This window comes from Thermoascus crustaceus (genome assembly GCF_041956765.1).
Source record: "Thermoascus crustaceus strain CBS 181.67 unplaced genomic scaffold VTN00scaffold_2, whole genome shotgun sequence".
Lineage (NCBI taxonomy): Eukaryota > Fungi > Ascomycota > Eurotiomycetes > Eurotiales > Thermoascaceae > Thermoascus > Thermoascus crustaceus.
In genome coordinates, this window is record NW_027192528.1 from 236590 (window position 1) to 259092 (window position 22503).

At 50.3% G+C, this 22503-nt stretch overlaps 7 protein-coding genes across 7 annotated transcripts; 2 read left to right on the plus strand and 5 right to left on the minus strand.

The window, feature by feature from the left end:
• Positions 1-740: 740 nt before the first annotated feature.
• Positions 741-2629, minus strand: VTN00DRAFT_3599 (uncharacterized protein; the record flags this gene model as incomplete). Its single annotated transcript, XM_069429933.1, has 2 exons — positions 741-2204; positions 2531-2629. The coding sequence occupies 2 exons, from the start codon at positions 2627-2629 to the stop codon at positions 741-743; spliced, it is 1563 nt and encodes a 520-aa protein (XP_069289120.1).
• Positions 2630-2701: 72 nt separating this feature from the next.
• On the plus strand, positions 2702-3204 carry VTN00DRAFT_3600 (uncharacterized protein; the record flags this gene model as incomplete). The annotated part of the gene is made up of 2 exons (XM_069429936.1): positions 2702-2812; positions 2959-3204. 2 exons carry the CDS (start codon positions 2702-2704, stop codon positions 3202-3204), a joined length of 357 nt encoding a protein of 118 aa, XP_069289121.1.
• A 3229-nt stretch (positions 3205-6433) lies between these two features.
• On the minus strand, positions 6434-7772 carry VTN00DRAFT_3601 (uncharacterized protein; the record flags this gene model as incomplete). The annotated part of the gene is made up of 3 exons (XM_069429937.1): positions 6434-7141; positions 7204-7341; positions 7464-7772. 3 exons carry the CDS (start codon positions 7770-7772, stop codon positions 6434-6436), a joined length of 1155 nt encoding a protein of 384 aa, XP_069289122.1.
• An 828-nt stretch (positions 7773-8600) lies between these two features.
• VTN00DRAFT_3602 (uncharacterized protein) lies at positions 8601-10840 on the minus strand (the record flags this gene model as incomplete). The annotated part of the gene is made up of 6 exons (XM_069429938.1): positions 8601-9304; positions 9385-9542; positions 9605-9973; positions 10039-10261; positions 10321-10437; positions 10507-10840. 6 exons carry the CDS (start codon positions 10838-10840, stop codon positions 8601-8603), a joined length of 1905 nt encoding a protein of 634 aa, XP_069289123.1.
• A 2659-nt stretch (positions 10841-13499) lies between these two features.
• On the minus strand, positions 13500-15362 carry VTN00DRAFT_3603 (uncharacterized protein; the record flags this gene model as incomplete). The annotated part of the gene is made up of 3 exons (XM_069429939.1): positions 13500-15023; positions 15091-15215; positions 15308-15362. 3 exons carry the CDS (start codon positions 15360-15362, stop codon positions 13500-13502), a joined length of 1704 nt encoding a protein of 567 aa, XP_069289124.1.
• A 4938-nt stretch (positions 15363-20300) lies between these two features.
• On the plus strand, positions 20301-20685 carry VTN00DRAFT_3604 (uncharacterized protein; the record flags this gene model as incomplete). Its single annotated transcript, XM_069429940.1, has 2 exons — positions 20301-20410; positions 20520-20685. The coding sequence occupies 2 exons, from the start codon at positions 20301-20303 to the stop codon at positions 20683-20685; spliced, it is 276 nt and encodes a 91-aa protein (XP_069289125.1).
• Positions 20686-21437: 752 nt separating this feature from the next.
• On the minus strand, positions 21438-22067 carry VTN00DRAFT_3605 (uncharacterized protein; the record flags this gene model as incomplete). Its single annotated transcript, XM_069429941.1, has 1 exon — positions 21438-22067. The coding sequence occupies one exon, from the start codon at positions 22065-22067 to the stop codon at positions 21438-21440; it is 630 nt and encodes a 209-aa protein (XP_069289126.1).
• Between the last annotated feature and the right edge of the window lie 436 nt (positions 22068-22503).

Genomic DNA, 22503 nt, shown 5'->3' on the forward strand with positions numbered 1-22503 from the left:
TCGATAAACTCCCCCATGTGTGCCGGCCTGTTCCCCTCGATCGGGACGGAGAGGCGTCAAGAGCGATGACGGCGGAGAAAGACGCCGCCCGCCACGACACGTGGTCACGTGGGCAGCGCATATGTACTCCGTACTCCGTACATACCTATAGAGAGAGAACTTATCAACTCCGCGCTCCGATGCAGATGATTGACTGCTACTGTAGATACCTACCTCCTTGGGTACAGCAGATAGGAACCCCTCATACTTAGTTGATAAGAGCTATCACGACGACTACGTAGCACGCATCAAGTGTAGGCAAACCTACACCATACACTAGCAGGGACTAGGAAATGAATAGGAATAATAACAAGAGAAATGAACATCACATTAGACTGTTCCTCCGTGCTGCATATGTAATGATGTATGTGCTCCGATCCAGAAACCAAAGACCCCAGGGCCTCAGGGGCATCCCCACGTTCAACCCTGCAAAAGAAATGCGCGATTACAAGGTAATTTATTGCATACTCCCATAACTTGCCGCTAACACGCTGCCTAAGCAATGCACACAGGTCTGATGTATTACTCCATAGCAGTGAAGCCCCAGGTGATTCTATTATTCCCTTCCATCTGCCGCCGGAAATTCAGGCTCCTGCTCAATTAGACCTGGGGTAAAAGTGGGGTAAAAGCGAAAGGGGTTGATTAATGGCTCGAATAAAACGCCTAAGAATGGTCACCGTCGCGAAGTGTAGTCAGGTAAATTAGTGCTCCAGGATTCTCAAGCTTCCCTGCACAACGCAGTTCTCCAGCACGGAGCCTGGCGGGATGTCGATCGTGCTGCCCTCGGTAGCAACAATGATGACGGTTCCCTTGAGCGTCACGTTGCGACCCAGGTTGACCGCACCGGTAATGGTGAGGTGATCCAACTCGACAATGCGAGGGATGCTGGGAATGCGCTTCTGGAAGTCAGAGACCTTCTTGAAGTCCGAACCAAGCTTGATGACGGGGACACCACCAAAGCGGTTGGGGTCCATGACCAGCTGGCCGTGCTCCAGTCGGTAGAGATCAGACTTGACCAGCAGAAGGTCGGAGCAAGTCTTGACGGGCAAGAAGCGGCGACGGGGAACGTTCACACCGTGAGCGTTCTTGAAGTGACGGATGGCGGCACCAACAGCGGTCTCCAGCTGGTAGATCGAGATGTCGGCCTCGCCCTTCTTGTCGGCGGGGATCGACTTCTCGTTAGCGATGATCTCCATCTCAAGCTCGTTCTCCTCAACGACGCGCTTGATGGCACGGAGGTTCATCCAGATGTTGTTGGTGTTGAAGTACTTGAACTTCTTGATCGACTTGAACTCGTTGACGTGCTCCTTGGGCACCTGGGCAATTTCCAGCAGACGGACCTTGCCGTCGTAGTCAATGATGGTACCACCCTTGACGTCGGCCTTGGTCTTATCAGTCAGCTCCATGATGTACTCGGACTGCGAGTCCACCATGTGCTGCAGAATGCGCAGATCAACGACAGCACCCAGGTTGTCAGCGTTCGACAGGAAGATGATCTCCACACCGCGCTCCAGGAGCTTGTCCAGGGTTCCCGAGTTATACAGGGACTCGAAGACGTCACCGTGACCAGGAGGGTACCAGTCCTGAAGGGGAGCGTTGAAGTCCTTAGGAGCTGGGAGCAGGGAGTCTTTGAGGATACGAGGGTAGCGAGACTGGTTGAAGGTGATGATATCGACATTGTGACCCTCGTACTTCTTGATGATGGACTGGGTGTCCTGGTCGGTGTTGAAGGAGTTCATCAGAACGAAAGGAACGTTGACGTTGTAGGTGCGGTTCAGGTGCTCGATCTGGCGAACGGACAGGTCGAGGAAGGACATGCCCTCACGGACCTCAATAACGGACTTGGGACCAACACAACCCATGGAGGTACCCAGACCACCGTTCAGCTTGAGAACGGCCAACTTCTTCAGGAATTCAGTGGAGGCAGTGTCTGGAAGGTCGTTGTAGTCGATAACCTGGTTCGGCTGTGGAGGGGCAATGCGGTCCCAGTTCACGACATTGCCCTTGGCCTTGTCGTTCAGGAACCGTCTGAAGAGGGCAAAGAAGTTGTCCATCTCTGCCTCGAAGCGCTTCCTGTCCTGAGGGTCTGGGACGGTCTCAGCCAGGGCGTTCAGCGCATTGCGCATCTGAGAAGCAGCCACGCTGGTGGAGGCATTTTCGAAAGCCTGTCGACGGGAGTGCATAGTCAGTAAGCTGTCTGTAATTGCTGTATCCATTTGAAATCGTAGAGAATGTAGATGAGAAATTATCGGGCGTGGAAATGAATGTATCGAGTTTGGGAAGGATAGCGTGGGTAGTTAGAGCGAAGGACGTGTGCTGGAGGTTGCAGAACCCACGTCCTTCAGGATATCCAGAAGGATGGTTGAGGATAATCGCGACCCCAAAGGAAGTCGCGACCACCTTCTTTCACCGCGTATCTCCGTAGACAATGAAACGGGGCAGGCTCGTTCATTCAGATGGGGCGGGATGCTCCCTCAACGCGCAAACTTACCATGTGCGACTGGGACTTTCCATGGTGTCTCTGGCCGCCCTCACCAAAGCCAGTGTCCGCCTGGGCTCTGAGGTGAGTAGGGATAGCTTTAGACGCCATTGTATCGCAATGCTCCTGAGATGGCGGGGAAGTCGATGTGGAGAGGAAACAATTGAAACGGGAAATCTGCAAATGATCGCGAGATCAGCGTCAGCAAGGCGAGGAAGGGAGAAGCAGCATCAGCAGCGAGGAGAGGGTGAGAAGAGAGGGAAGCGCGCGCAAAGCCTGGGCGATGACCGCATGGTGAGGAGAGGGGCGGAGATTGCCACGCAGTACATTTGTCGATCCGCCAGGACAGAGGGATGTCGACAAAGTGCCGTCATTGGTACTACCGTAACACGAGGCATTGATGCAAGGGGAGGGGGATGACTTACTGATCTGGTCTGCAGCAGAGGAGAACGGATCGGTGCGAGATGGAGGAGAGGAGCAGATCAGCGGGAGTCGAGGAGGGTAAGAGGAGAGATAAAGGAGACGGAGAGGGAGATGACCGTGGAGCAGCAGGTCTGAAACGTGCCCTCCGGAACGGGGTCAACAACCCTTACTTGAGTTGTCGTCAGCCTGGGGTCGTCAAAGCAACGCGGTGTGGTAGCTATCCCAATGATGCTCCATCGCGTCTGCGTTTTATATTACCGTGATGGAGCAGGGCCCCCAGAGCGCTACTCTGTTTGGCAGCGTCCCTTCGATCCGTGGAGCTTCAGGGGACATTACGGAGGAGTCTGTGGCCCTTCCGAGCCGCCTAGCGTTCCCGACACGAGGACCCCTTTTTCTGCCTAACTAAGCTACGAACAACACAGCAGGCCTCTCGGGAATAACCTCCTCCCTCTGTCTCTGAATCTCCCTGGAGTCTTTCAAAGTCTCAAAGATTACACGCCGTGCTGGCCGGTGCAGATAGACGCCGCGGACCCCTTTTCCAGCCTGCGTTCCCCGATGTATCCACTCGGTCCGGCGGTTCTCGACCTTCCACGACCCAAGCCTTCGACAAGCCGTCGCCCCACGTTGGCTCGTGCCGCTGACATGATTCGCCTGGGGCTGACTTACCGTGTCTGCTGGTTCTCCGAGCCCTACGGAGGAGGAAGCGGACTGGTATAGCGGACAAGAGGATGAGATGAGGATCTGTTTTGCTTGCCGCTTTCTCGATCTTCTCTTCTCCTCTGCCCTGTTGGCCGTGATCCAGTGCCGTGTTACGCAGCAAGCGATCACCAGGGCCACTCACCAAGCTTCCTTGACGGCGGACGCCGCTATCCACGGATGGAGCTTCTTGGCGTGCGCACGCTTACGAGTTCTATATATACCCTTAGGTAACTCCCCCAATCGTATGGTGGGGACCTGGATTCCGCCGGTCTGAACAGAATGCGCCATAAAATTCAATCCGATCAGTTGACGTCCTGGGCCCCCTGACGTTGTGGCGGCCGCCACAGCAGTCAGTTTGCGGTTTCTGCTTACTGTCGAATCTTCTCAGCCTTATCGCGACTGTTTCAGTGGCCTGAAACTGCCTCCAGTTAGCTGTTGTAGACTGAGGCCCTGTCACTCGGCCCGACGGAATGCTGGCCAGTGGCCAGAGATATCAACTGGTCTTCCAGAACCTGTTGGAAAATCTTCCTCCCCAGTCAGCAGAAAGACAACTGGCCTCATCATAAACCACAGAATTACCGACTTCCCGCTTTGCAGATGATCATTATGCCAAGTTCATGGATGATAGTTCCGACTAGATGCTCTGTACAGCCCGCTTCTCAGGGAGTCGGGGACCCGTCACGTGCCATGGTTCTAGAATGCCACGGGACGAGCGCAGCGCGGATGGCCCACACGTGGTCTTCTTAGGCGGTGTCTCAACTGTCCAACATTAATACTCAATAATGCTCCTGGCTAGCTGCACGCCGGAGAGGCCAAGCGAGATGGAGAATACAACTAACAATTCAGCAGTGGATTGAACAGTGGAGTGGAGATATACTGCAGAAGCGCTTCCAAGATTCGGGACGCTCGCAGGGACCAACGCATCCGCTGATGTTGCAAGTTGCAAGCTGGCAACTGCAGATGTCTACAACAGTACGGAAGACAAGGAATGAAGTTATTGAAACGACCAAATTGCTCTGCTCCGTATATTGTTATGATGGTGGTCTGGAGAACTCCGCATTATTTTCTAGAACACAAATAGTCCATGTTATTTTTAGCCTGGGCCTTCGTCCAGCTTTAAGCTCAAGCATCCACGGATAGTGCCTCCCAAGAACTAATTAACAGCTACCTTAGGTACCTAGTAGAAAGAGCCCACTTAGTTTTCCAATCTTAATATCATTATACTATACCACGACTTCTATCATACTATATCCTAAATAAATTTCCTAATTTTGGCAGCCTATGTCTCTCCGCATGCACGGATTCCACTCCGTCTGTATATCACTTATGTGAAACATTTTGAGATTCGTTCGAGATTGCAGCAGGCATCGAGTCTATTTCTAGGACTTGACTCGAGTACATCTTAGTAAGATGGCCATGTGATCGGGAGGGAATATCAGCTACCTACCTGACCACCACCAACTTGTTGGACGTTGGATGTCAGGTGTAGGTATGTGGCAGCCTGACTACCTATTTATTTTATCCATTCGAAGTAGACACCCGATCTATCTTGGGAATTGTTGATATCCAGGTTGTCGAAGACTTCCTACTGTAACCGGATCAGGTTGACAACCCATTCTTTCTTCATGGTACCTGGAATAGCTTTGACTCTGAGTATATAGAGGGGACCTTGGGAAATTGCAGATAGAGGTATTTTTTTTTAATTTAGTCGTATCTGTAAGAACGTGCGGTTCAGTAAAAGGTGCAGGACGTGCCATACCTCTTTGATTCTTAACTACCTAGGTACTGCGTGTGACCAGATTTGGATGATAAGAGTTGCTTGCGCTTGATTCCGATGCTGCAACTCACTTCTCCAGCTTTGTTTTGGTTCATTGTTTTCGTCTCCTTTTTATAGAAGAAGTATGCGACTCGATGATTTTTGTTTTCTAGCGCTTTTTTTTTAGGATATTTCAAACCTCCCGAAATCGCGACGGAAGGAAGGTGCAGTCTATCTAAATATTTTCAATATGTCCATATTACACGCTGAAAATAATTTCCTTTCCGTCCTATTTAGGATGATACGTTTCAAGCTGGAATTGGAAGGTCCAGTTCGTACAAGTATTGTACTAATTAAAATTATATACAATATGTGGTCTCAATTGAAACCTTTAGACCTTTAACACAGCCCAACACATACTGCGCGAGCAAAGATTAAGGGAGACAATATTAAACCTACCCTTCTGGGCCCACATTACCCGTCTATCTACCTATCTGGGGACTAAACATCTAGATCCCATGACCTGAGCACCCCCAACAGTCCGATTGTGAATCGAATCAATTTGAAACTTAGCTCTTCATCTACTGTACGGAGTAGGTCAGATTTAAAATTAGAGTTATGTAAAGCATCCTGTCATCTGCGCTCGATATCACAGTTTCATGAAAGAAAGGTAGATGTACGGTCATATGTTCCTGGAGTTTGCTGCAATTTTAAATATTTAGTGCAACAAACTAACAGAATCAACCCTCGTCGTCGATCCTAAACCTATTCTTCGCGGGAACTTTGATGCTCCCTATATTCGCTTTGTTGCATGCGGCGTAGAGTTCTTTTTTCTCCTTCTCTAGTGCTATTCCACTTTGTTTTCCTGCTTTGTTGAGCTCCCCGTCCGTGGACATAGAAGCCTTACCTTGAACTCGAGATCGACGCCGTATCCGATTGATGGGGCCGAGGTCAGGGTCAGGGAGTTGATTCCGACCTTTCCGATCATTCTTCCTTTCTCTTTTATTTTTCCTTATTTTTGATTCGGATTGGGAGCGTCATGCTGGTATCTTAGTAACATTGAGACTCCTAAAATTCTCAAACCCCCTCCCATGCACCCAATTCCCATGCAGCCCCAGCCTCAACCGAACCGGAAGCAATATAACAGCCTCCAGCCTCGTAAAGTCTTTCTTCACATCCAAAAGATGCAGCTCACTGCACATAGTTGCGTAGTTGTTAACCAGGGCCAGCAAGTACCCATCCCCTTCTTCCCCCTCCGTGGTAGATCCGGATCCAGCACGGGGGATAAACACAGGCTCCTGCATCATATGCATCTTTCCGGGAAAGTATATCTCCGTCTCACCGGTCTCGAGATCCAAGTGTCTGAGAGCATTGTAGAGCGGATAGCCGCCCCCTAACCGCGGTGCGATGGCCGCAAAGTCAGTCCTCAAGGAGGGATCCATCAGATCGAAGAAACAGTGGCGGTAGGGCTGCGTGGTGAATCGGTCGTCGATACGGTAGAATTCTGTATTGTTGGTCTGGAGGATTTCCGGTTCAGAAAGGTCTAGGCTGTCGGATGAAGGATCGACGGTGAACCGGGTTAACTGGGAGTGGATTTGGTGCGGCTCGGGAGCGCGTACTTGGGCATCTGGCCACCTGAAGAAAACGTTCTGGTCGCTTAGACCGAGGTCGAAGATTATCTGGCCGTCTTTGGTCTCGTAGGCGTTCGCGGTGTGGCCGGGAAAGGAGTTTCGGTAGCGGAACCACTAGATACTAGAGTTTCAGTATGAGAAAGTATAACTGTTTATATTTGCATCAAGATGAATACCTTAACGTCTGCAGGCTTCGCGCCCCGCTGCGGAAGAAGGCCAATATAAAATGGAGTTTCGGGACTCCATTCCCAGTGTTCACCACCCCGCTTCATCCGCTCGATGTCATACAGCTGAGGAATCAAAGGGAAGAGGACCTGCAGTGGATTAGTGGCAATGAACATGTAAAAAGGTATTCTAAAACCAGAATCATATGATGAACCAAGACGCTCACTTACCCATTCTCCATAACCCCAAAATCATGAATTATAGCCCCAACCAGCGCAACCAACCACACCACCTCAGTGACCCTCCACTCCAGCGTGACATTATAATAGCAGATATCCGGCGCCCCGTCCCCCCTCGCCTCATACCCGAAGCAGATCATGTCCCCCGTCTTCGGATCGAACTGAGGATCCGGCATCACTCGATAGAACGTTCCATCGATATCGGCCGGAATCTTGCCATGTACCTCCAGGTTCTGAACATCCCCCTCGAAACGGCACGGCTTCATGAAGCCGGAGAACTGAGGGCGGTCGGGGAAGTACTGGCCTCCATCTGCCAGGTGAGAAGACGCTGGGTCAGACATGTTTGTTTGCTGCACTAGAAAACAGTGTAGTTGAGGTGTTTAGCGGAGTGCTGGGTATTGTCTCAGCGGATAGGAGGCACTGGGTTGTAAGGGATAAAGGAAGGAGAGGGAAAAAGAAGTACCTAGATATTCCTAGGATTAACAACAGAAGGAAAAAGTACCCCCGCATACTGGGGCTTGCCCACGTAGTATTTATACCTCCACAATGGAAGTTCCTCCGCAGTCAACCATACATTAGGTCCATAGTAACGACTGACTGCCGAAACCAGACCCGATATAGCAAACGTCGAGGCCATGGGCATACCGACACGGGAAGCTGTCGACCCATGGTGGAAGGAGGGGCAAGAAGGGAACAAAGGACTGGCTGTACTATGTACATGATATGTCTTGGGATCGACGCAACGGGACTGTTGATACTTCCGCTTAGTCATAACCTATACAGGCGGGACGGACAGCAGGCGGCGGAGCGGAGTGGGGCTCCAAAAGCATCACTTCCGCTTAGTCACCCTGGCGCTCTTTCCCGTTGTAACTAAGCCCTAATTGATCCGGGAAGCAAAACGAAAGAATATATCTATCTAACGCAAAATTGTGGAATTACTGCATGAGTGGATGGTACATCAAAGAGATGGTATTGATTTCGTTTGAAATTATGACATCCGTCGTCAACTATGTACCCACTTATCGAGCGTACATTAAATACATGCAGTCGTCCGCTGCGGCGGAACAAATTCTATTACGGGAGGAAAGACATTGACAGCAGAGAAGAAAAGAAAAAGGACGGAGGCAAAAGGAAACGAGTTAGGAAATATAAAAATACTTCCAATCTCGCTACTGCTTCTCGCCAACTGCCTTCTCCTCATCGACCTGCTGCAAGGCACTGCTACTCCCCTCGTACTTGCTATGCGGCAGATTATTTAGACGGTCTTCTTCCTTATCGAGCCTGAAGTTCGTAGCCCAGAATCCGACAAACCCAACAAAAGCTAGGATGGCCGTGACGCCGTAGTTCCACTCGAGGAGCGGATCCTCGGACAGCCCGACCATGGCCTGTCCCACCGCGGACGAGATGGCGTTCATGAACAGCGCGATGGCCTGGACCAGGGAGCGCATGTTCTTGGGCGCCTTGGTGAAGGCGTACTCGAGAGACGTGATCGAGGCAAAGATCTCGGAGATGCCACCCAGTACGTACGGGACGGTCTGCACCCAGACAGAGATGTTCGTGTGCTGGTCCAGCTCCTCGAGGCAGTAGTTGGCCTGCTTCCCGCACGGCCCCTTCTTGTAGATATAGTGCTGCGTGACGCTGGCAGCGATCATGGAGCAGCCCGCGACGAAGAAGCCGGCAGCGATGCGCTTCAGGGGCGTGAAGTGGATCCCGATACGTCGCAGGAAGGGGTACACAATCCTGTCCATGATCGGGATGAAGATGATGAGGGAGAGCGGGTTCAGGTTGTTGATGATGTCGTTGGGGACGCCGCCAAGGTGCATAGTTGCCGCTTGGGAGGTCAGGTTGTTGAGCATCTGGTTGTACGACAGCCCTATATCACATCAGGATTAGCATGGGTTAGAATCTCAACTTTGAAGCCATGAACCAAATTCAACGCGGCATAAAACATACAGTAGAGAGGATACCACAAGAATACCCCGCACGCTTTCAATCCTCGCCGCACTTCGTCCACCCATTCATCATCGAACGTCATCCACGCAGGCTTGTTGCTTCCGAGCCTGCTTGGCTTCACGCTGTCCCAGAAATCAGGGGCATTCATGTTCTTGGACCTGATTTCGATAACATCAACCACGTGCTTCAAGAATATATAGGGAATAATATTCCGACTTACAGTTTTACTGGATTGATCGACCAACGTCCCTTCGTAGCGAGTTTCCAAAGCTTAATTGCTTGGGAGTAGACCGACCCGGTAGGTTTCACGAGACTGTACCTGTTCCGGCACAAAAACAACACAGTCGGGCAAAAACAAAACATTAAGGTCGGAAGCAAGTATGACAGCCAGAAGCCGACGTATCTCTCAGCGTACACCATGCTGATCTGACCGACCAGGGAACCGATGTTGATCATCAGGTAAAAATAGAGGTAGATACGCGAGACTGTCGCTGTTGGGTCGACGATCACGCGCTCGCCACTCTTCAGAGTCGTTATGTACAGTCGGTCCTCCTTGTACTGCTCCGCGATGAGAGGAGAGATGTTGGCCCTGTGAACATGTGGTTAGTAAAGAAGTCAGGAACAGCATTGAATGCAAATGAACGGCCTGCATACTTAAAACCGCCAGTTCCCACTCCCATAATGACAAGGCCGATCGAGAAACAAGCAATTGAGCCACCAGGACGGGCGATGACGCTCGGAATGGCTGACACGATGAGAATGACATGGCCAACAAGAGCGACTCCGATGGAGATAATTATGGTGCGGAATCGACCCCAGTATTGATCAGCCATATAGGCTCCAAGCAATGGCATGATATAAGACCAGAACTGATTGACTACACCCGGTGTTAGAGGGACCTGCATCTTTTCTTGAACTTCCTTTGGTCACGCTTACACAAGGTCAAACCGGTCGATGCACGTTGGCCCATCCCAAGAGCACCAGGGACATATTTATCTCCGCCGGCACCGGTTGTCGAATTTTCAGGGAGAGGACGCTGGATGAAATTGACGACTGTTGCCCGAGTCGGCAAATGTGCAAATCAGTTAATGTCATCATTTCCAGACTAGGTTTTGTACATACAGACTGCAGTAGTGCCGTAGTACGAGAAACGTTCGCAAAGTTCAATGAACGCAACCGTGTATGCGGTCCATGGGATCTGACCAGAAACGCGACGAAGGGTGCGAAGCTCTTCCTCAGTCGGATACTCCTTCTGGAGGGTCTCATCTTCGGCATCGCCGCTGTCACGTGCCTCGCTGGCGATGATATCCTTCTCTCCAGCAGGCTCTATCTCAATGCCAGGCGCTGCGGTCGCCCCTTTGCCAACGGAGATCGTCTTCTCGAGAGCGTCAGAATCGTGGGTGGCTGCTTTGGCTTTTGCAGCCTCCGTGATCTCCGCGGGGTCGGAGACGTTCATTGTCGTAGAGATCTCTGGACGAGCTCCTGTCAAGTTGGGCTGTCAGACTAGGTACCGAGCACCTGGTGCGGAGATCAAGAGAACAAAAGAGCCCGAGAGAGACCGGACACGAGGAAGATGAGACGAAGTGTCTCTTTAAGGTCAGCCTGCAGTGAAGGGCAACGAGAGGGGTGCCGCATGCTCCTGGACGGGCCCATCACGCGATTGGAGAGCGGCCCCGGCACAATGTGGGCAGAATACAACCATGGAGAGGCGACAGGCACGAGACCACTGTGATCACGGCCGTTGGTAGCTGCACAACAAGAGGCTACACTGCTAGATAAGAGCTTGAGCTCTAGCTTATCATGTAGATACTCCGCGGATGGAGCCAGTAATCCCCTGTCTTGAGGCGCTTGTGTCCTCCCCCTCTCTCCATGGGGGGATCATATGTGGCGTCTGCACGGTTGCGGGAGATAAGGGAAGAGGCCCGCATCCCAGCATCAGCTGTGTGCGGCGAATAGCAAGGCCTCCAGACAACAAAGAAGGTCTATAGAGACCAGCTACGCGGAGCGTCAGCACGGCTTTCCCGCTCGCGGCGATCTTGGCAGGCCTCGACAGATCTTGGCACGGGGGTGCCCGACTCGACTCTCTGAGCGCAGGTCATGGCGCCTCTTCTGCTCAGCGGAGAGGCCAGTCGGGCGGTATCGAATCTTCGAAGAAGGCGTAGACATCGAATGGGCCATTTTTTCCCCCTCATGGTCGTCCTTCTCAGACCAAGGTTTGTGGCTTGCGTCTTGGCTGGCAGGGTGCGCTGTAACCATGAAAGAACCGGGGCCTTGGCCCTGTGGTTGGAGGCCGGGGATTCGGGAACACAAGAGCGAGGATGGACACAGACGTCTCTCTCCCTTATAAGCTTTGTGGGCTGTGCCGTACATCTTGTGCTACATACTACATCTGGATCGCAAGACGGCACAGTAATGTTTATCATCGAGATAAGGATTGACCTTAACCCCCTGTCGGATATGTTCTTGGAATTCTAGTCAGCACTAGCTACCTTCAGAGCCGTATCCAACCGTGGATATCCCATCACTTATCTACCAACTACTTAGTTGGTAGTGATACTCCGCAAGTAGCAAATGGGGCCAAAACAAACTTCCCAGAAACCCAAACGACGGGAACAAGAAAGAGACGTACATGGGGATTTAAAAGGCGGGGTTAGCCGCATAGCGCCGACGCGCATCTTGGAAGCACCAGTTAGTAATCGGGAAATTAGGACAGGATCAGCTCAGAGCCGCCAAGGTCGTTACCATGTGCATCCAGCTGAGCCAGGTCCGGGTCTCCATGTCGCAGTGTTACTTTACTATGTAGGAGGCCTAGTGCTCTTGTCAGCAGTAACAGCGGTCTCGCCCCAAGTTCATAACTCCGTGTTCTGTAAACCTTTATAGGCGTAGTTGAACGACAACAATACATGACGATGTCATCCCCCTCCTTATCAGATCACAGGTGGCCTGGAACCAATTCCCCTAATGAACCATGGGGCATAAAAACTCACCGCATTGAAAATGCCCTAATCTCTAACACCAACTTGGACATCCTGATGTCGTCAGGCTCGAGGACGCAATTGCAATTCAGCAGTCAAGAACACAAACACCTGTCCGAACGGTTCTAGAATTTTATTCATTTTAGACGCCATCGTCGAAAGGACCACCTAACCCATAGAACCACAGACCTAAGGTCAACCTTACCTAGGTGCGGAGTACTTGGGCACGAGAGGATGAAGAAATGCCAAGACGGCGGAGCTCCGTCGGGCTTCCTTTGGTGCTCCGCGTCTTAATTATTGCCGAGGCTTAACGGTTCCGCGCTTCATTTATTATGCCCCAAACAGTGGTTTCGGGTTTGAGATTGCCAATTACATATTTCTTTCAGCAATGGATCAGGAACTCTGAGATCCCGAAACTTCTAGGGAAGTGTGCAGGCTTGAGATTGATGGCTGTTTTCTCGACGTCCTAGGCAAATTCCTGCCTTTACAGCAGTTCAAGACCACAGCCATCAGCAGTAGCTGCGTTTGTTGAGTACGTAATCATACTTCAATTCATTGCAGTGCAAATATATCCAATCTGATGATACAACGGGCTGGCGAAATACACTTGAAGCCCAGCTATGCATATGTGAACAGATCCAATCGGTCTCTGAGAAAATCTTTAGATCCGGTGTGCGCCAAATTGCAATAGAAATTACCACCATGCGTGTCTTGCAGCGGAAAAGATGCAGCGTTCCAAAAACAAGTAAATGCAGTGCAGTCTCAAAAGTCCTCCTTGTGGAACATTGTCAGCCCGGAAGATTGATAAAGAAACGATAACGTGATAGAAAATAACAGAGGACTTTCATAAAAAGCAGCGTAACGTCGTTATCATTCCCCAATATGAGCATCGTCTATTCCATCATATTGGTTCAAAGTCGTAATGGGAGAATTTTCTTCATATCGTTTCATGGAAAACCAAAGTGGAAACCTCTGTGATCTCATGTCTATCATTCTGGTCACAAATCCACTGTCGTCATAGCTTCGTAGCTGTTGGAAGGGGTAGTGAGTATTAGCATATTATGTTGGAGACCGAGGCACGCTCAAAGATGTGACAGGTAAGTACTGAAAGGGAAGCGAGCGGAGTCTTGTTTGGCTTAATTAGACCCTTCTCGCTCCATGTGGAAGTTCGAAATCACCAGCGGTGCTTGCAGAAACATATCTTTTCCCGCTTATGCTACCAGCTGGACTGACCCATCTCTGGGATTTGGCACCGGAACTTGCGTTCGTGGAAGACCGCGAGCGCTCATTTCCACTAGAACCACTACTGCTTCGGTTCCCGTTTGAGCTGCTATGGCTGCCCCTTCGCTTCTCATCGAATGCAGACGGGTCCAGATGAAAATGCTGCTTGGGAAAGTAGTACTCGTCTATATGTCGAGGGTAATGATAGACGGCGTCTGGTGACCCAGAGTTGGAAACATGCATAAAGCTTCCAGGATCATGAAAGATATATTCCCGAAATTTTACACCGGATTTTGGGGCTTTCGACGGTCCAGCAGAATACAGCTTCGAAGTCTTATGTCGCTGGGGAGGATCGAAGCCACGATCCTTCTTTGTATTCACGGCATATATATCACGCTCGTACCCATCCTCGCCGGGTGTTGAGCGTTGAGGAGATGTGTCTTTTCGCCGGATGCGCGTGTATGTTGCATCATGTGAGTGACGACGGGCGCGGACAGGTTTTGGCGGAGAAAGGTTGCGATGACGGCTATGCCGTGGCTCTTCGTCAACAGATTCCCGCCGACCTGGCCGGAAGGAGGCTTCAGAAGACGCATCGGATACATAGGCAGGGGTGCGTACTCCAAAAATACCACCTTCTCCATGAGCAGAGGTCGATGAGCGTCCCTTGCGTTTTGATTTGGAAGAGTGTCCGGGACGCGACGATGGCGTCGATGGTGTGCGAGGTTCAGACGACGCAATTCCAGCGCCGTCGGGCCTCAATTCTGGAGAACGGTAAACAAAATCTGGCTCAAACCTGGAAGACCAGGGAGATGGACTTTCTGCACTGTTACGTCTCCGAAGCCGAGAACGCCGCATCTGCTCAGCACAGGCATCCGTCTTTGACCGACGGCGGAACGGCATCCTATGATGATCGGTTTGAGAGAAGTAGTCTTCCTCAGCAGTCTGCGGTTCCTCGGAGCGAGAGTGATGATCGCGTGCAGCAGGGTTGGGGGTAGAGTGACGTGAGCTTTTCCTCTTCTGATATTCACGCTCAAGTTGCTGGGTGACCTTTTCGTGCCATTCCACCATTTCCGGGTCTGGTATAGCAGGGAAAGCTTCCCGGGGGATTATCTTAGGGAAGAAACCACCATTGGGGTTAGGAATATCCCACTGGCTTACTGCATTCTGAAGAAACTGGGCATGTTCATCTGGGCAGAGAAGTAGTTGGATGGTTTGCCATCGCACGAAGCCACTGGGCAGTAAGGCTGGTATTGAAGGGGGCTCGAAAGCATTTGTGGTTGGCTGAAGGGTATGAAAACAGCCCAGAGACTGATATATGAAGGAAAGGGCATGGCTTTTCGTATGGAGAAAGAGAGTGTCGTAATTCCCACCCACCGCGCGGTAGAAAGTCGCGAGTTTCTCCGGTGTGAGTTCGGGGTTTCCCGAGGTCGGATCGAGAGTGGGCTACGATAAGATCGTTAATTATTCGTCTCGAAACTAAATTGCATTTAAAACGTAAATTCATACTCACCATAAGCTGGGCGATCCCGAGGCATAGCAGCTCTAGCAGGGGCGCCGGGCTCTTGTCCGGTCTGATGAGGGTGCCCCAATAGTTCCCTCCTAGGTTATGGGGCGACGACATGACCAGACTGTAAGCTGGAGCCACCGTAAGCATTTTGTCATAACCAAGGTCATATGTCGACCAGAGAAACTGTCCAGCTTGATTTATAGCAGTAGGATTCTCTCACAAAGCAAGTTATATTTGTTTTTCTCCGTGTGTTGCAGGTCTCTTGGAGCAGGCATGAATGGGCAGTCAGTGACAAAATAAAGTGGGCGGACGTGGGACTCCGATGCGGGGACCGGGTTGAATCATCATGGTCGCAGTCGAAACGACATGAAACATGCGCCTGGATGATGCGTATTGAAGGAAAATGGAGATCGGGAAGAGATCCGAGGAGACCAGCGTGGGAGACAACTGGCGTTGATTTTTTTTTGTCTCGCAGTCAGCTGTGCTGGTCGAATCGTCGGGTCCGTTGGACTTTCGTGCAGATGCAGCATTAGGCGCGGGGAACACGTGTTTGCAGGCAATCAGCGGCACAATGATAGGGCGTCACGGGATCTGTACGACTCTTATGCAAGAGATAGGCCTGGACGTTGCAAGATTGAAGGGTCAAAAGATCCAGGCGAGAAAAGGATCAGAGTCTGATACCACTAATTGTGGTACGAATATGCACGAGGGTCCATGATTTTACACGATCGTCGATATTTCCGCTCAACATATTCCCTCTTCCCCTCCATTCGTTCGCATGGACCGGCCATGTCCCTGTCTATGGAGGTCACGTCAACTACACCTGCAGTAGGGAGTAGTATTTCTATCTATTGTACAGCCCTGGTGGGGAGTTGATCCACCTGCTCTCCAGGCAGCAGTGACCACTATTATTGACCTCTTGGCAGCATCCGAGTCAGCCTGTCTTCTGTGCATTTGCTCCGATGATGCGACTCTTACCGCCCTGTCCAATTCATCTATTGCTTCGTTCCTGATATTCTTGCTGGCCTTGGAGACATTCCGGCTATCTGCATGCTGAAAGAACGTATCCATCTGCTCTAGGCTACGCTCTGCTGTCTCCGGGTACACCAGAATCACGAACAGGATGAAAATCACACAGACAAGGATTGGCAGATAGTAAAGAGTTCATCGGTGCTCATATCGATCCGGTGTGATAACTGCAAAGGAAACGGAGACCATATAGCTTACATTGTTGGAACTGGAAAGCAACTTTTGACAAATTCTCGTCAATGCCGAAATTCTTGAACAAATTCACTACGCACATAGTGATTACACCGATACCGACAAGTCCCGAGCTCACGTGTGACGACCTTCTTGATCAATTCCATCTCCTGGTCATTTTTACAGGAACTAATGGCTTGAAGCACAATCCTGGCTTCATTATGGCGTCTCATATTCAAGAACCAACGGGGAGACTCGGGGAAGAAATTGATGCTAATACCAGTGAGGACGATGAAGTCGATTTGCAAGAAGAGAGATGTGCACAACGCCATGGCATGATTAGAATTAAGAATACTGCACCAGGATCACTCGAGCGCAGTACATCCAGGTGATTTTGTATGCTGACGACTGCAGGACGGCACCAAGAAGTGCCTAAAGTGACAAGAAGACCACGGCCTTGCTCCATCCACATTGATATGCAAGCAAGTCAGCAAGTGAAGCTCTGGTGAGTGTTCGCCCGTAGTAAACGACCATTATACCTCCTTCTGCCGCGACATTTCTCGAGTTCCTTATCCTGTTACGTCAGTGCCATGGTCAATGCCAATGGCCTAGATCATATTACTAGCAGTCGGATAAATATCCGTGCGCTTCTGATAATCTGGATTATGGTTAACCTGAAATATCATACCCTGACCTTAGCCCTAGAGCATGATAGCGACACCTTAGTGATGTCAAATCTATTTTCCTGGGTTAAAATAATAGTATAAAAAAGGGCTTTGTGAAAGTCCTACCCGCAATGGACTTTAAATAGTCCATGGCTTCTTGAATTTCGACATTCTCTTCTGGATCTACACCCCGGGAACCATTTCTCCCATTTCCACAGCGATTGAAGGTTCAGGTTTCTATAGTAATCTAAATCCTGCACCAAGATGCTTCCGTTGGACACCGACATGAAGGATTTATCACCCTTACGAGAAGTCTTGGTGTTGAGCTCAGAGACTTTTGAACCTGAGAGACGGAGTGTATAGCAATTACATATGAGTCTGGTTAAGGGATCTTCTCAAAAGAATAGTTTGTGTAATGCTAATTTCATTCGCATTTCATTAACTTGTTGTGTCCTATGAGTGATGCTACGCCCTCATGTCGATTCTCAAGATTTGTCAACTCCCGTACTCCGGACAACTCGCACCCTAAACGGGTAAACCATGCATCAACATTAACCCACTTCTAGCGTCGATTCTTACAGTCCACTCATAATTTAGAATGATATGGCGTTTGATCTTGTTGGGGAATTTCCAGATTTTCTTCGAAGTTCAACATGGGAGACCATGTCTTACAGTAACGATTGTGGCTGAAGGTACCCCAGGTACCCATGTACAGTACATGGCATCTATGCAAAGGTTCAGCAGGGAAACGTAAGTGGCATCGACAAGCTCTATGCACATACACCCCTGGATAGTGAAAGACACACTGCGCTATGATTGGCAGATATGATCCTATCCGCGTTTCTCAGCATGCAAGGTAACGTCAACTGGCATCGCTTACGTATACAGTTCTTTGTTAGTAGATTCAGTTGGTCAAAGAGTTCCGATGCACAGAGACAGATGGACCTGATTCTTTTATTGGTCTGCTTACTGTTTTCTGCTAAGTATGCCGTATATCAGTGGAGTGGTACACGTTCAACACTGTACAACTTAATAGCTTACTGCGTAAGCTGGCCCGCTGCTGACTCTATTTTAGGCTATAGTTGAGCTTTGAGGTTACTTGATGGCGTGCTCCGTACACTGTTTGCAATCGACGCAGACTGACCTACGCAGTGTCTTGATTGGCAGGCTTCATACATCAGAATGAGCGTTTAAGAAGGCCACAATATATCTCCCAGTGTCCGTCTATTAACTTATTTACCCAAAGTCCCCGAGTTCAATTCTCGCCTTCGAGGGAGGTGCAGCAGTGAGATATTTATCGATACTTGCCAACATCCGATGAATCTGATGGCTTGAGAATCAGGGAAGTAAAACACTGCCTGCCGAAAGCATAGGAGTGGTTTTAAACGTTTCTCCGATATGTCCGGGCGTGCTTTGTTCAGCAATAATATTCTGACGGACGACCGTATCTTGAATTTTTCTTTTCTTCTGTTCTACTAGTCGTCACGGAAATGATTGATATTGCTGAACTGTCAGGCGGGACAATAGCCTTGACCTCCATCTTAGTCCGATATGCGAGTCACGATGCTCTTTCCTTAATAATGAGCGAGGGCCTATGCTCAGCCCACTCACTCATTCCCTCATCTCCTCCTCCACCTAGTTCTCTATCTCACCATCCGAATCATCAATCAGATCAATCAGATTGAGTTGTCACTTCAAGCTGGTCATCAAAGATTCTCAATTGACTGACTGCCCCCCGAGTACCTAGAGCTTTGACAAGTACTTAGGAGGGCACTTTTAACGATCACCAAAGGCCCCTAATCTTCGGAACACACAATACCTATTGCCGCCTTATCCTCTTTATGTTACTTAGACGACTCTGTGCCAGCTCTCTACAGGGTGCAGAACAGGCATTTATAGGGTCCAGCGATGCTCCCTGGTTAGAGAAGACAGGGCAACAGGGTCCATGCCGAGATGGTAGCACATGGCTTCCATGGAAGGACAAGGTTGCGTAAGCGCCATGACGGTGCCCGGATCTTCGGTTCCTAAATGTCCTTCTTTTGGGTGATCGACTGCCGATCTATCTACCTACCGTTGACAGTGTTGCACTAATCCAACTGCCCTACAACTTCGAGTTGGTGAAATGGACAGAACTGGGCTGCGGTGAGTGAGACTTGGATAAAGCATGGGCTGATTGTGGAACGACAGATCCTTTCGCAGGTGAAGGTTGCTTTGATGATAAAGAGGTGTGAGAGGGGTACTCTAGAGTCTTTCACACAAAGAGAGTGTGTAAAACTTCTGGCCCAATGGTGTGGCAGAGCAAGAATGTCCATCCTGGACGCATTGAAACAGTGAAAGAGGTTAACCCATCTTGAAACAGTGTGGTCGTACTGGACCCGCGTCTTCCTAAGTGGCTCTTCAAGAGTGTTGGAGAAACGTGTTTATTCCACGACTATGAAGGGTACCTATATCTGATCTTTCCATTGGGGTTGACCCGCGCATCGACGGATGAGGGGCCATGACGGATTTGTGCACAACACGGAACACAATTGCATTATTTGCAGGTTTCAGCATCGAACATCGAACAGCGTGGGTTCGAAGCGCCAAGGCCACAATAGCTGCCGTGCTCCACCACGAGCCTCGCCCGCGGCGCTCTACCCCTGAAGCTTGAAGCCTTGACGCTATCACAGCTCATTTATGGACTGCCATGGCCAGCCATGTTGTGATCCACCACTGGATTTCTCCAGCTCCAGTGGAATGCTGCGTTTTGAGACTCTTGTGCGTGTCCTATCTTGGACGTGCAGTGAGCTAAATAGACTTTCCGTTATTTAGTTGCGGAATAACCCCTGATTGTTCTGCAGCGTCATGTACCCCTGTTCACGGATCTCTGCCGGAAAGCTAAGTCTTTATTAGCGCAATGGGTGTTTACACCATGGAGGGGCTTCCCCCATATTAGGTTATTCTGGGCCTGGAACGTGTTGATCTTCGCTGTCAGTCTGTTGATCGATCTTGACGACGGATCTCTCGCTTTCTCCTGTTTTCTTTCGCTGCTCTCTTCCAAGAGCGTCGTTCTTTTCACCAGGCAACTGTACACTTTCACCCCTTTTCTATCCGTGTACAGCCCATATTGTCATTCGTTCCTTTCATTCTGCCTCGTGGGCTACTACGAAACCAACTGGGGTCGCTCTTTTTTTTTCTCGCAAGTGGATCTACGTGCCGTTGAGATCCGTTCAATACAGCAATAGCTCATAGAATCGTGCAGAGCTCTGTTGTCGATTGCTTCTGATCAATAGAGACGGCTACAAGCAAACCTATCTAACAAACCCTTTGTTTCCATCCTTTGCTCGAACAAATAAGGTTCGAGAACCTATGGCCGGTAGTATCCGAGACCCAGTATTCTGGCGACGCTTTTCCCTTGCCATCCGTGCGGACGAAGAAGCAAAGACACCAGGAGTGGACAAGGATGCCGTTCTCTTTTCGTATGCATCCCGTTTCTCTCTGCATACTGCTTCCTTTTTTTCATTCCGACTATGAACAAGATCCCAAAGATGTACAATGCCTACTAACTGACGAACTGAAACATGACAGAGACACATGGATCAGAAAACAGCAAAAGAAGAAAAGGCGTACCCGTCTATTCGGCTTCCTAATCGGGATTTCTATCGTCAGCTTCGCCTGCGGCGTCGCAATCGTGATTTGGTACTTCGCAAAAAGAAACTGGTTGCGGGGTGAGACAGACTCTAAGAGCAGCTGAAAAGAGAGCAACGCAAAAACAATAAGAGGAAAAATTTGTTGCTACCGCTTATGATTTCAACACTGGCAATCATCAAAGAAGATAGATCGCAAACAGAGGAGTCCAATAATCCGTGTTTACTTTAGGCGAAGGGGAGGGAAACCGTATAGAGTTTTGTGGGACGAGTTTGTTGGTCTGTCGCGTTCAAGTTGTTACAACCTAGTGTCTGTTATTCCCGGAGCGGCGCAAGCATGGGTGACTTATTGCTCTTCCGGCGTTTGCGGTGGGAGCGCACAGGGAAAAGAGTTCCCACGTGGCTGGCGTACATGGGAAATGATCTGGAAACTAGATTTCTGTCTACTTTTTTACAAGATCACCGACCAGGAGGATCTCTGCCTGGCTTGGTCTTCTGCAATCTACTGCCTACGCTTGTTCAATGGAAAGTTCTCGTTGAATATGTGGAATTCAATTCGGATATGAACACTACTATACATAGCGTGAGAGGGATTGGAAACTCATGTTGAATACCGTTAAGAAAGAGTGCAAAAAATTAGCAAAACCACCAGACCAACGCCACGCTTCTTCAAAAGCGACTTTTGAAAATGCCCTACGCAGCATCCGAGGTCCCAGCGCATCGTTTCAATTCGATTATGGTTGGACAAACAAGATGGCAAGCATCAGACGCTGCGCGAGATCTCGGCTGCTGCACGATCCCATTATCACCACCAGCGCCGGCAAATTCGACAATTCCAAAACAGAAACGAGGATCTCATCTAATATCTCCGTCTCGTCGGCTCCGGGCTGGGACTGCGGCTGACGCTTCGCTCATCCCTGCCCCTCATCTGCAGCCACTTCTTCGTCGACAGCTGCAGCTCCCGCTCCAGCTCGGGACTGGGCTCCTTGCGGTGGATGAAGTTGCAGAACCCGCCACGCACGCATCCCTCACCGCTATTCAACCGACAACACGCCTCCCGGAAATCCGTCACGGGCGACAATTCACAATAGATAGGCCGTGCGGCGTACCAGCGGGAGTTCAGCGCGTCGCACGCGGCCTGCGCCGAGTCCTCGTACTTGAAGCGGGCGTAGACATTGCCGATCAAGTGGTCGTTGTTGTTATCGCACACGACGACCTCCTCGAGCTCGCCGTACTTGCACATCTCGCACCAGAAGTCCTCGTAGAAGGCGTCGAAGTGGTTCTGCAGCTGGCTCGCGTTCATCTTGCACTTGGGGTCGTACGCCGGGTTCTGGTAGAGATTCGGAAGAAGGATCGTCTGCGAGTAGGACGGCTTGACATGCTTGCGCGAGCAGCGGTCGCCGTGCCGGCACGCGCCGATCTTGTAGTAGAAGGAGCAGTTGACCTTGTCCTGCTCGGTACCGAAGATGGAGGCCAGGTAGTTCGCCATAATGGTGAGCTTGCGAGAACGCAGAGCAGAGCTGTGGGAGGTGGTAAGAGGAGGTAGAGCTCGGGCTCACGTCTCAATGTGAGAGGATTGAATTGTCTTTTTATAGACACGACACGACACGACGGCGGGAGTCGCGATGGCACTTAAGGTTGGAGCCTGGGATGGAAGAAAAGGTGGAGATGTTCGGTTGTCTAAAGCGTCCGGACGAGGTTCTGGGACATCTGATTGAGTTGTGGCAACTTGCTGACTAAGATGGGTGACTAAGTGGATGGTGGCGCATCTATCGCTCTTTCGAGAAACGCCGATCCAGGTCCAACATCAGCAAGGCCCCTATCCGTGGAATCGCCAGATACTGTCTACTATGATCCGTCCAATAATGAGAGTCAATTCATGGTATTTCCCTTTTGGTTCATAAGGCATAGCGGTATCCTCAATA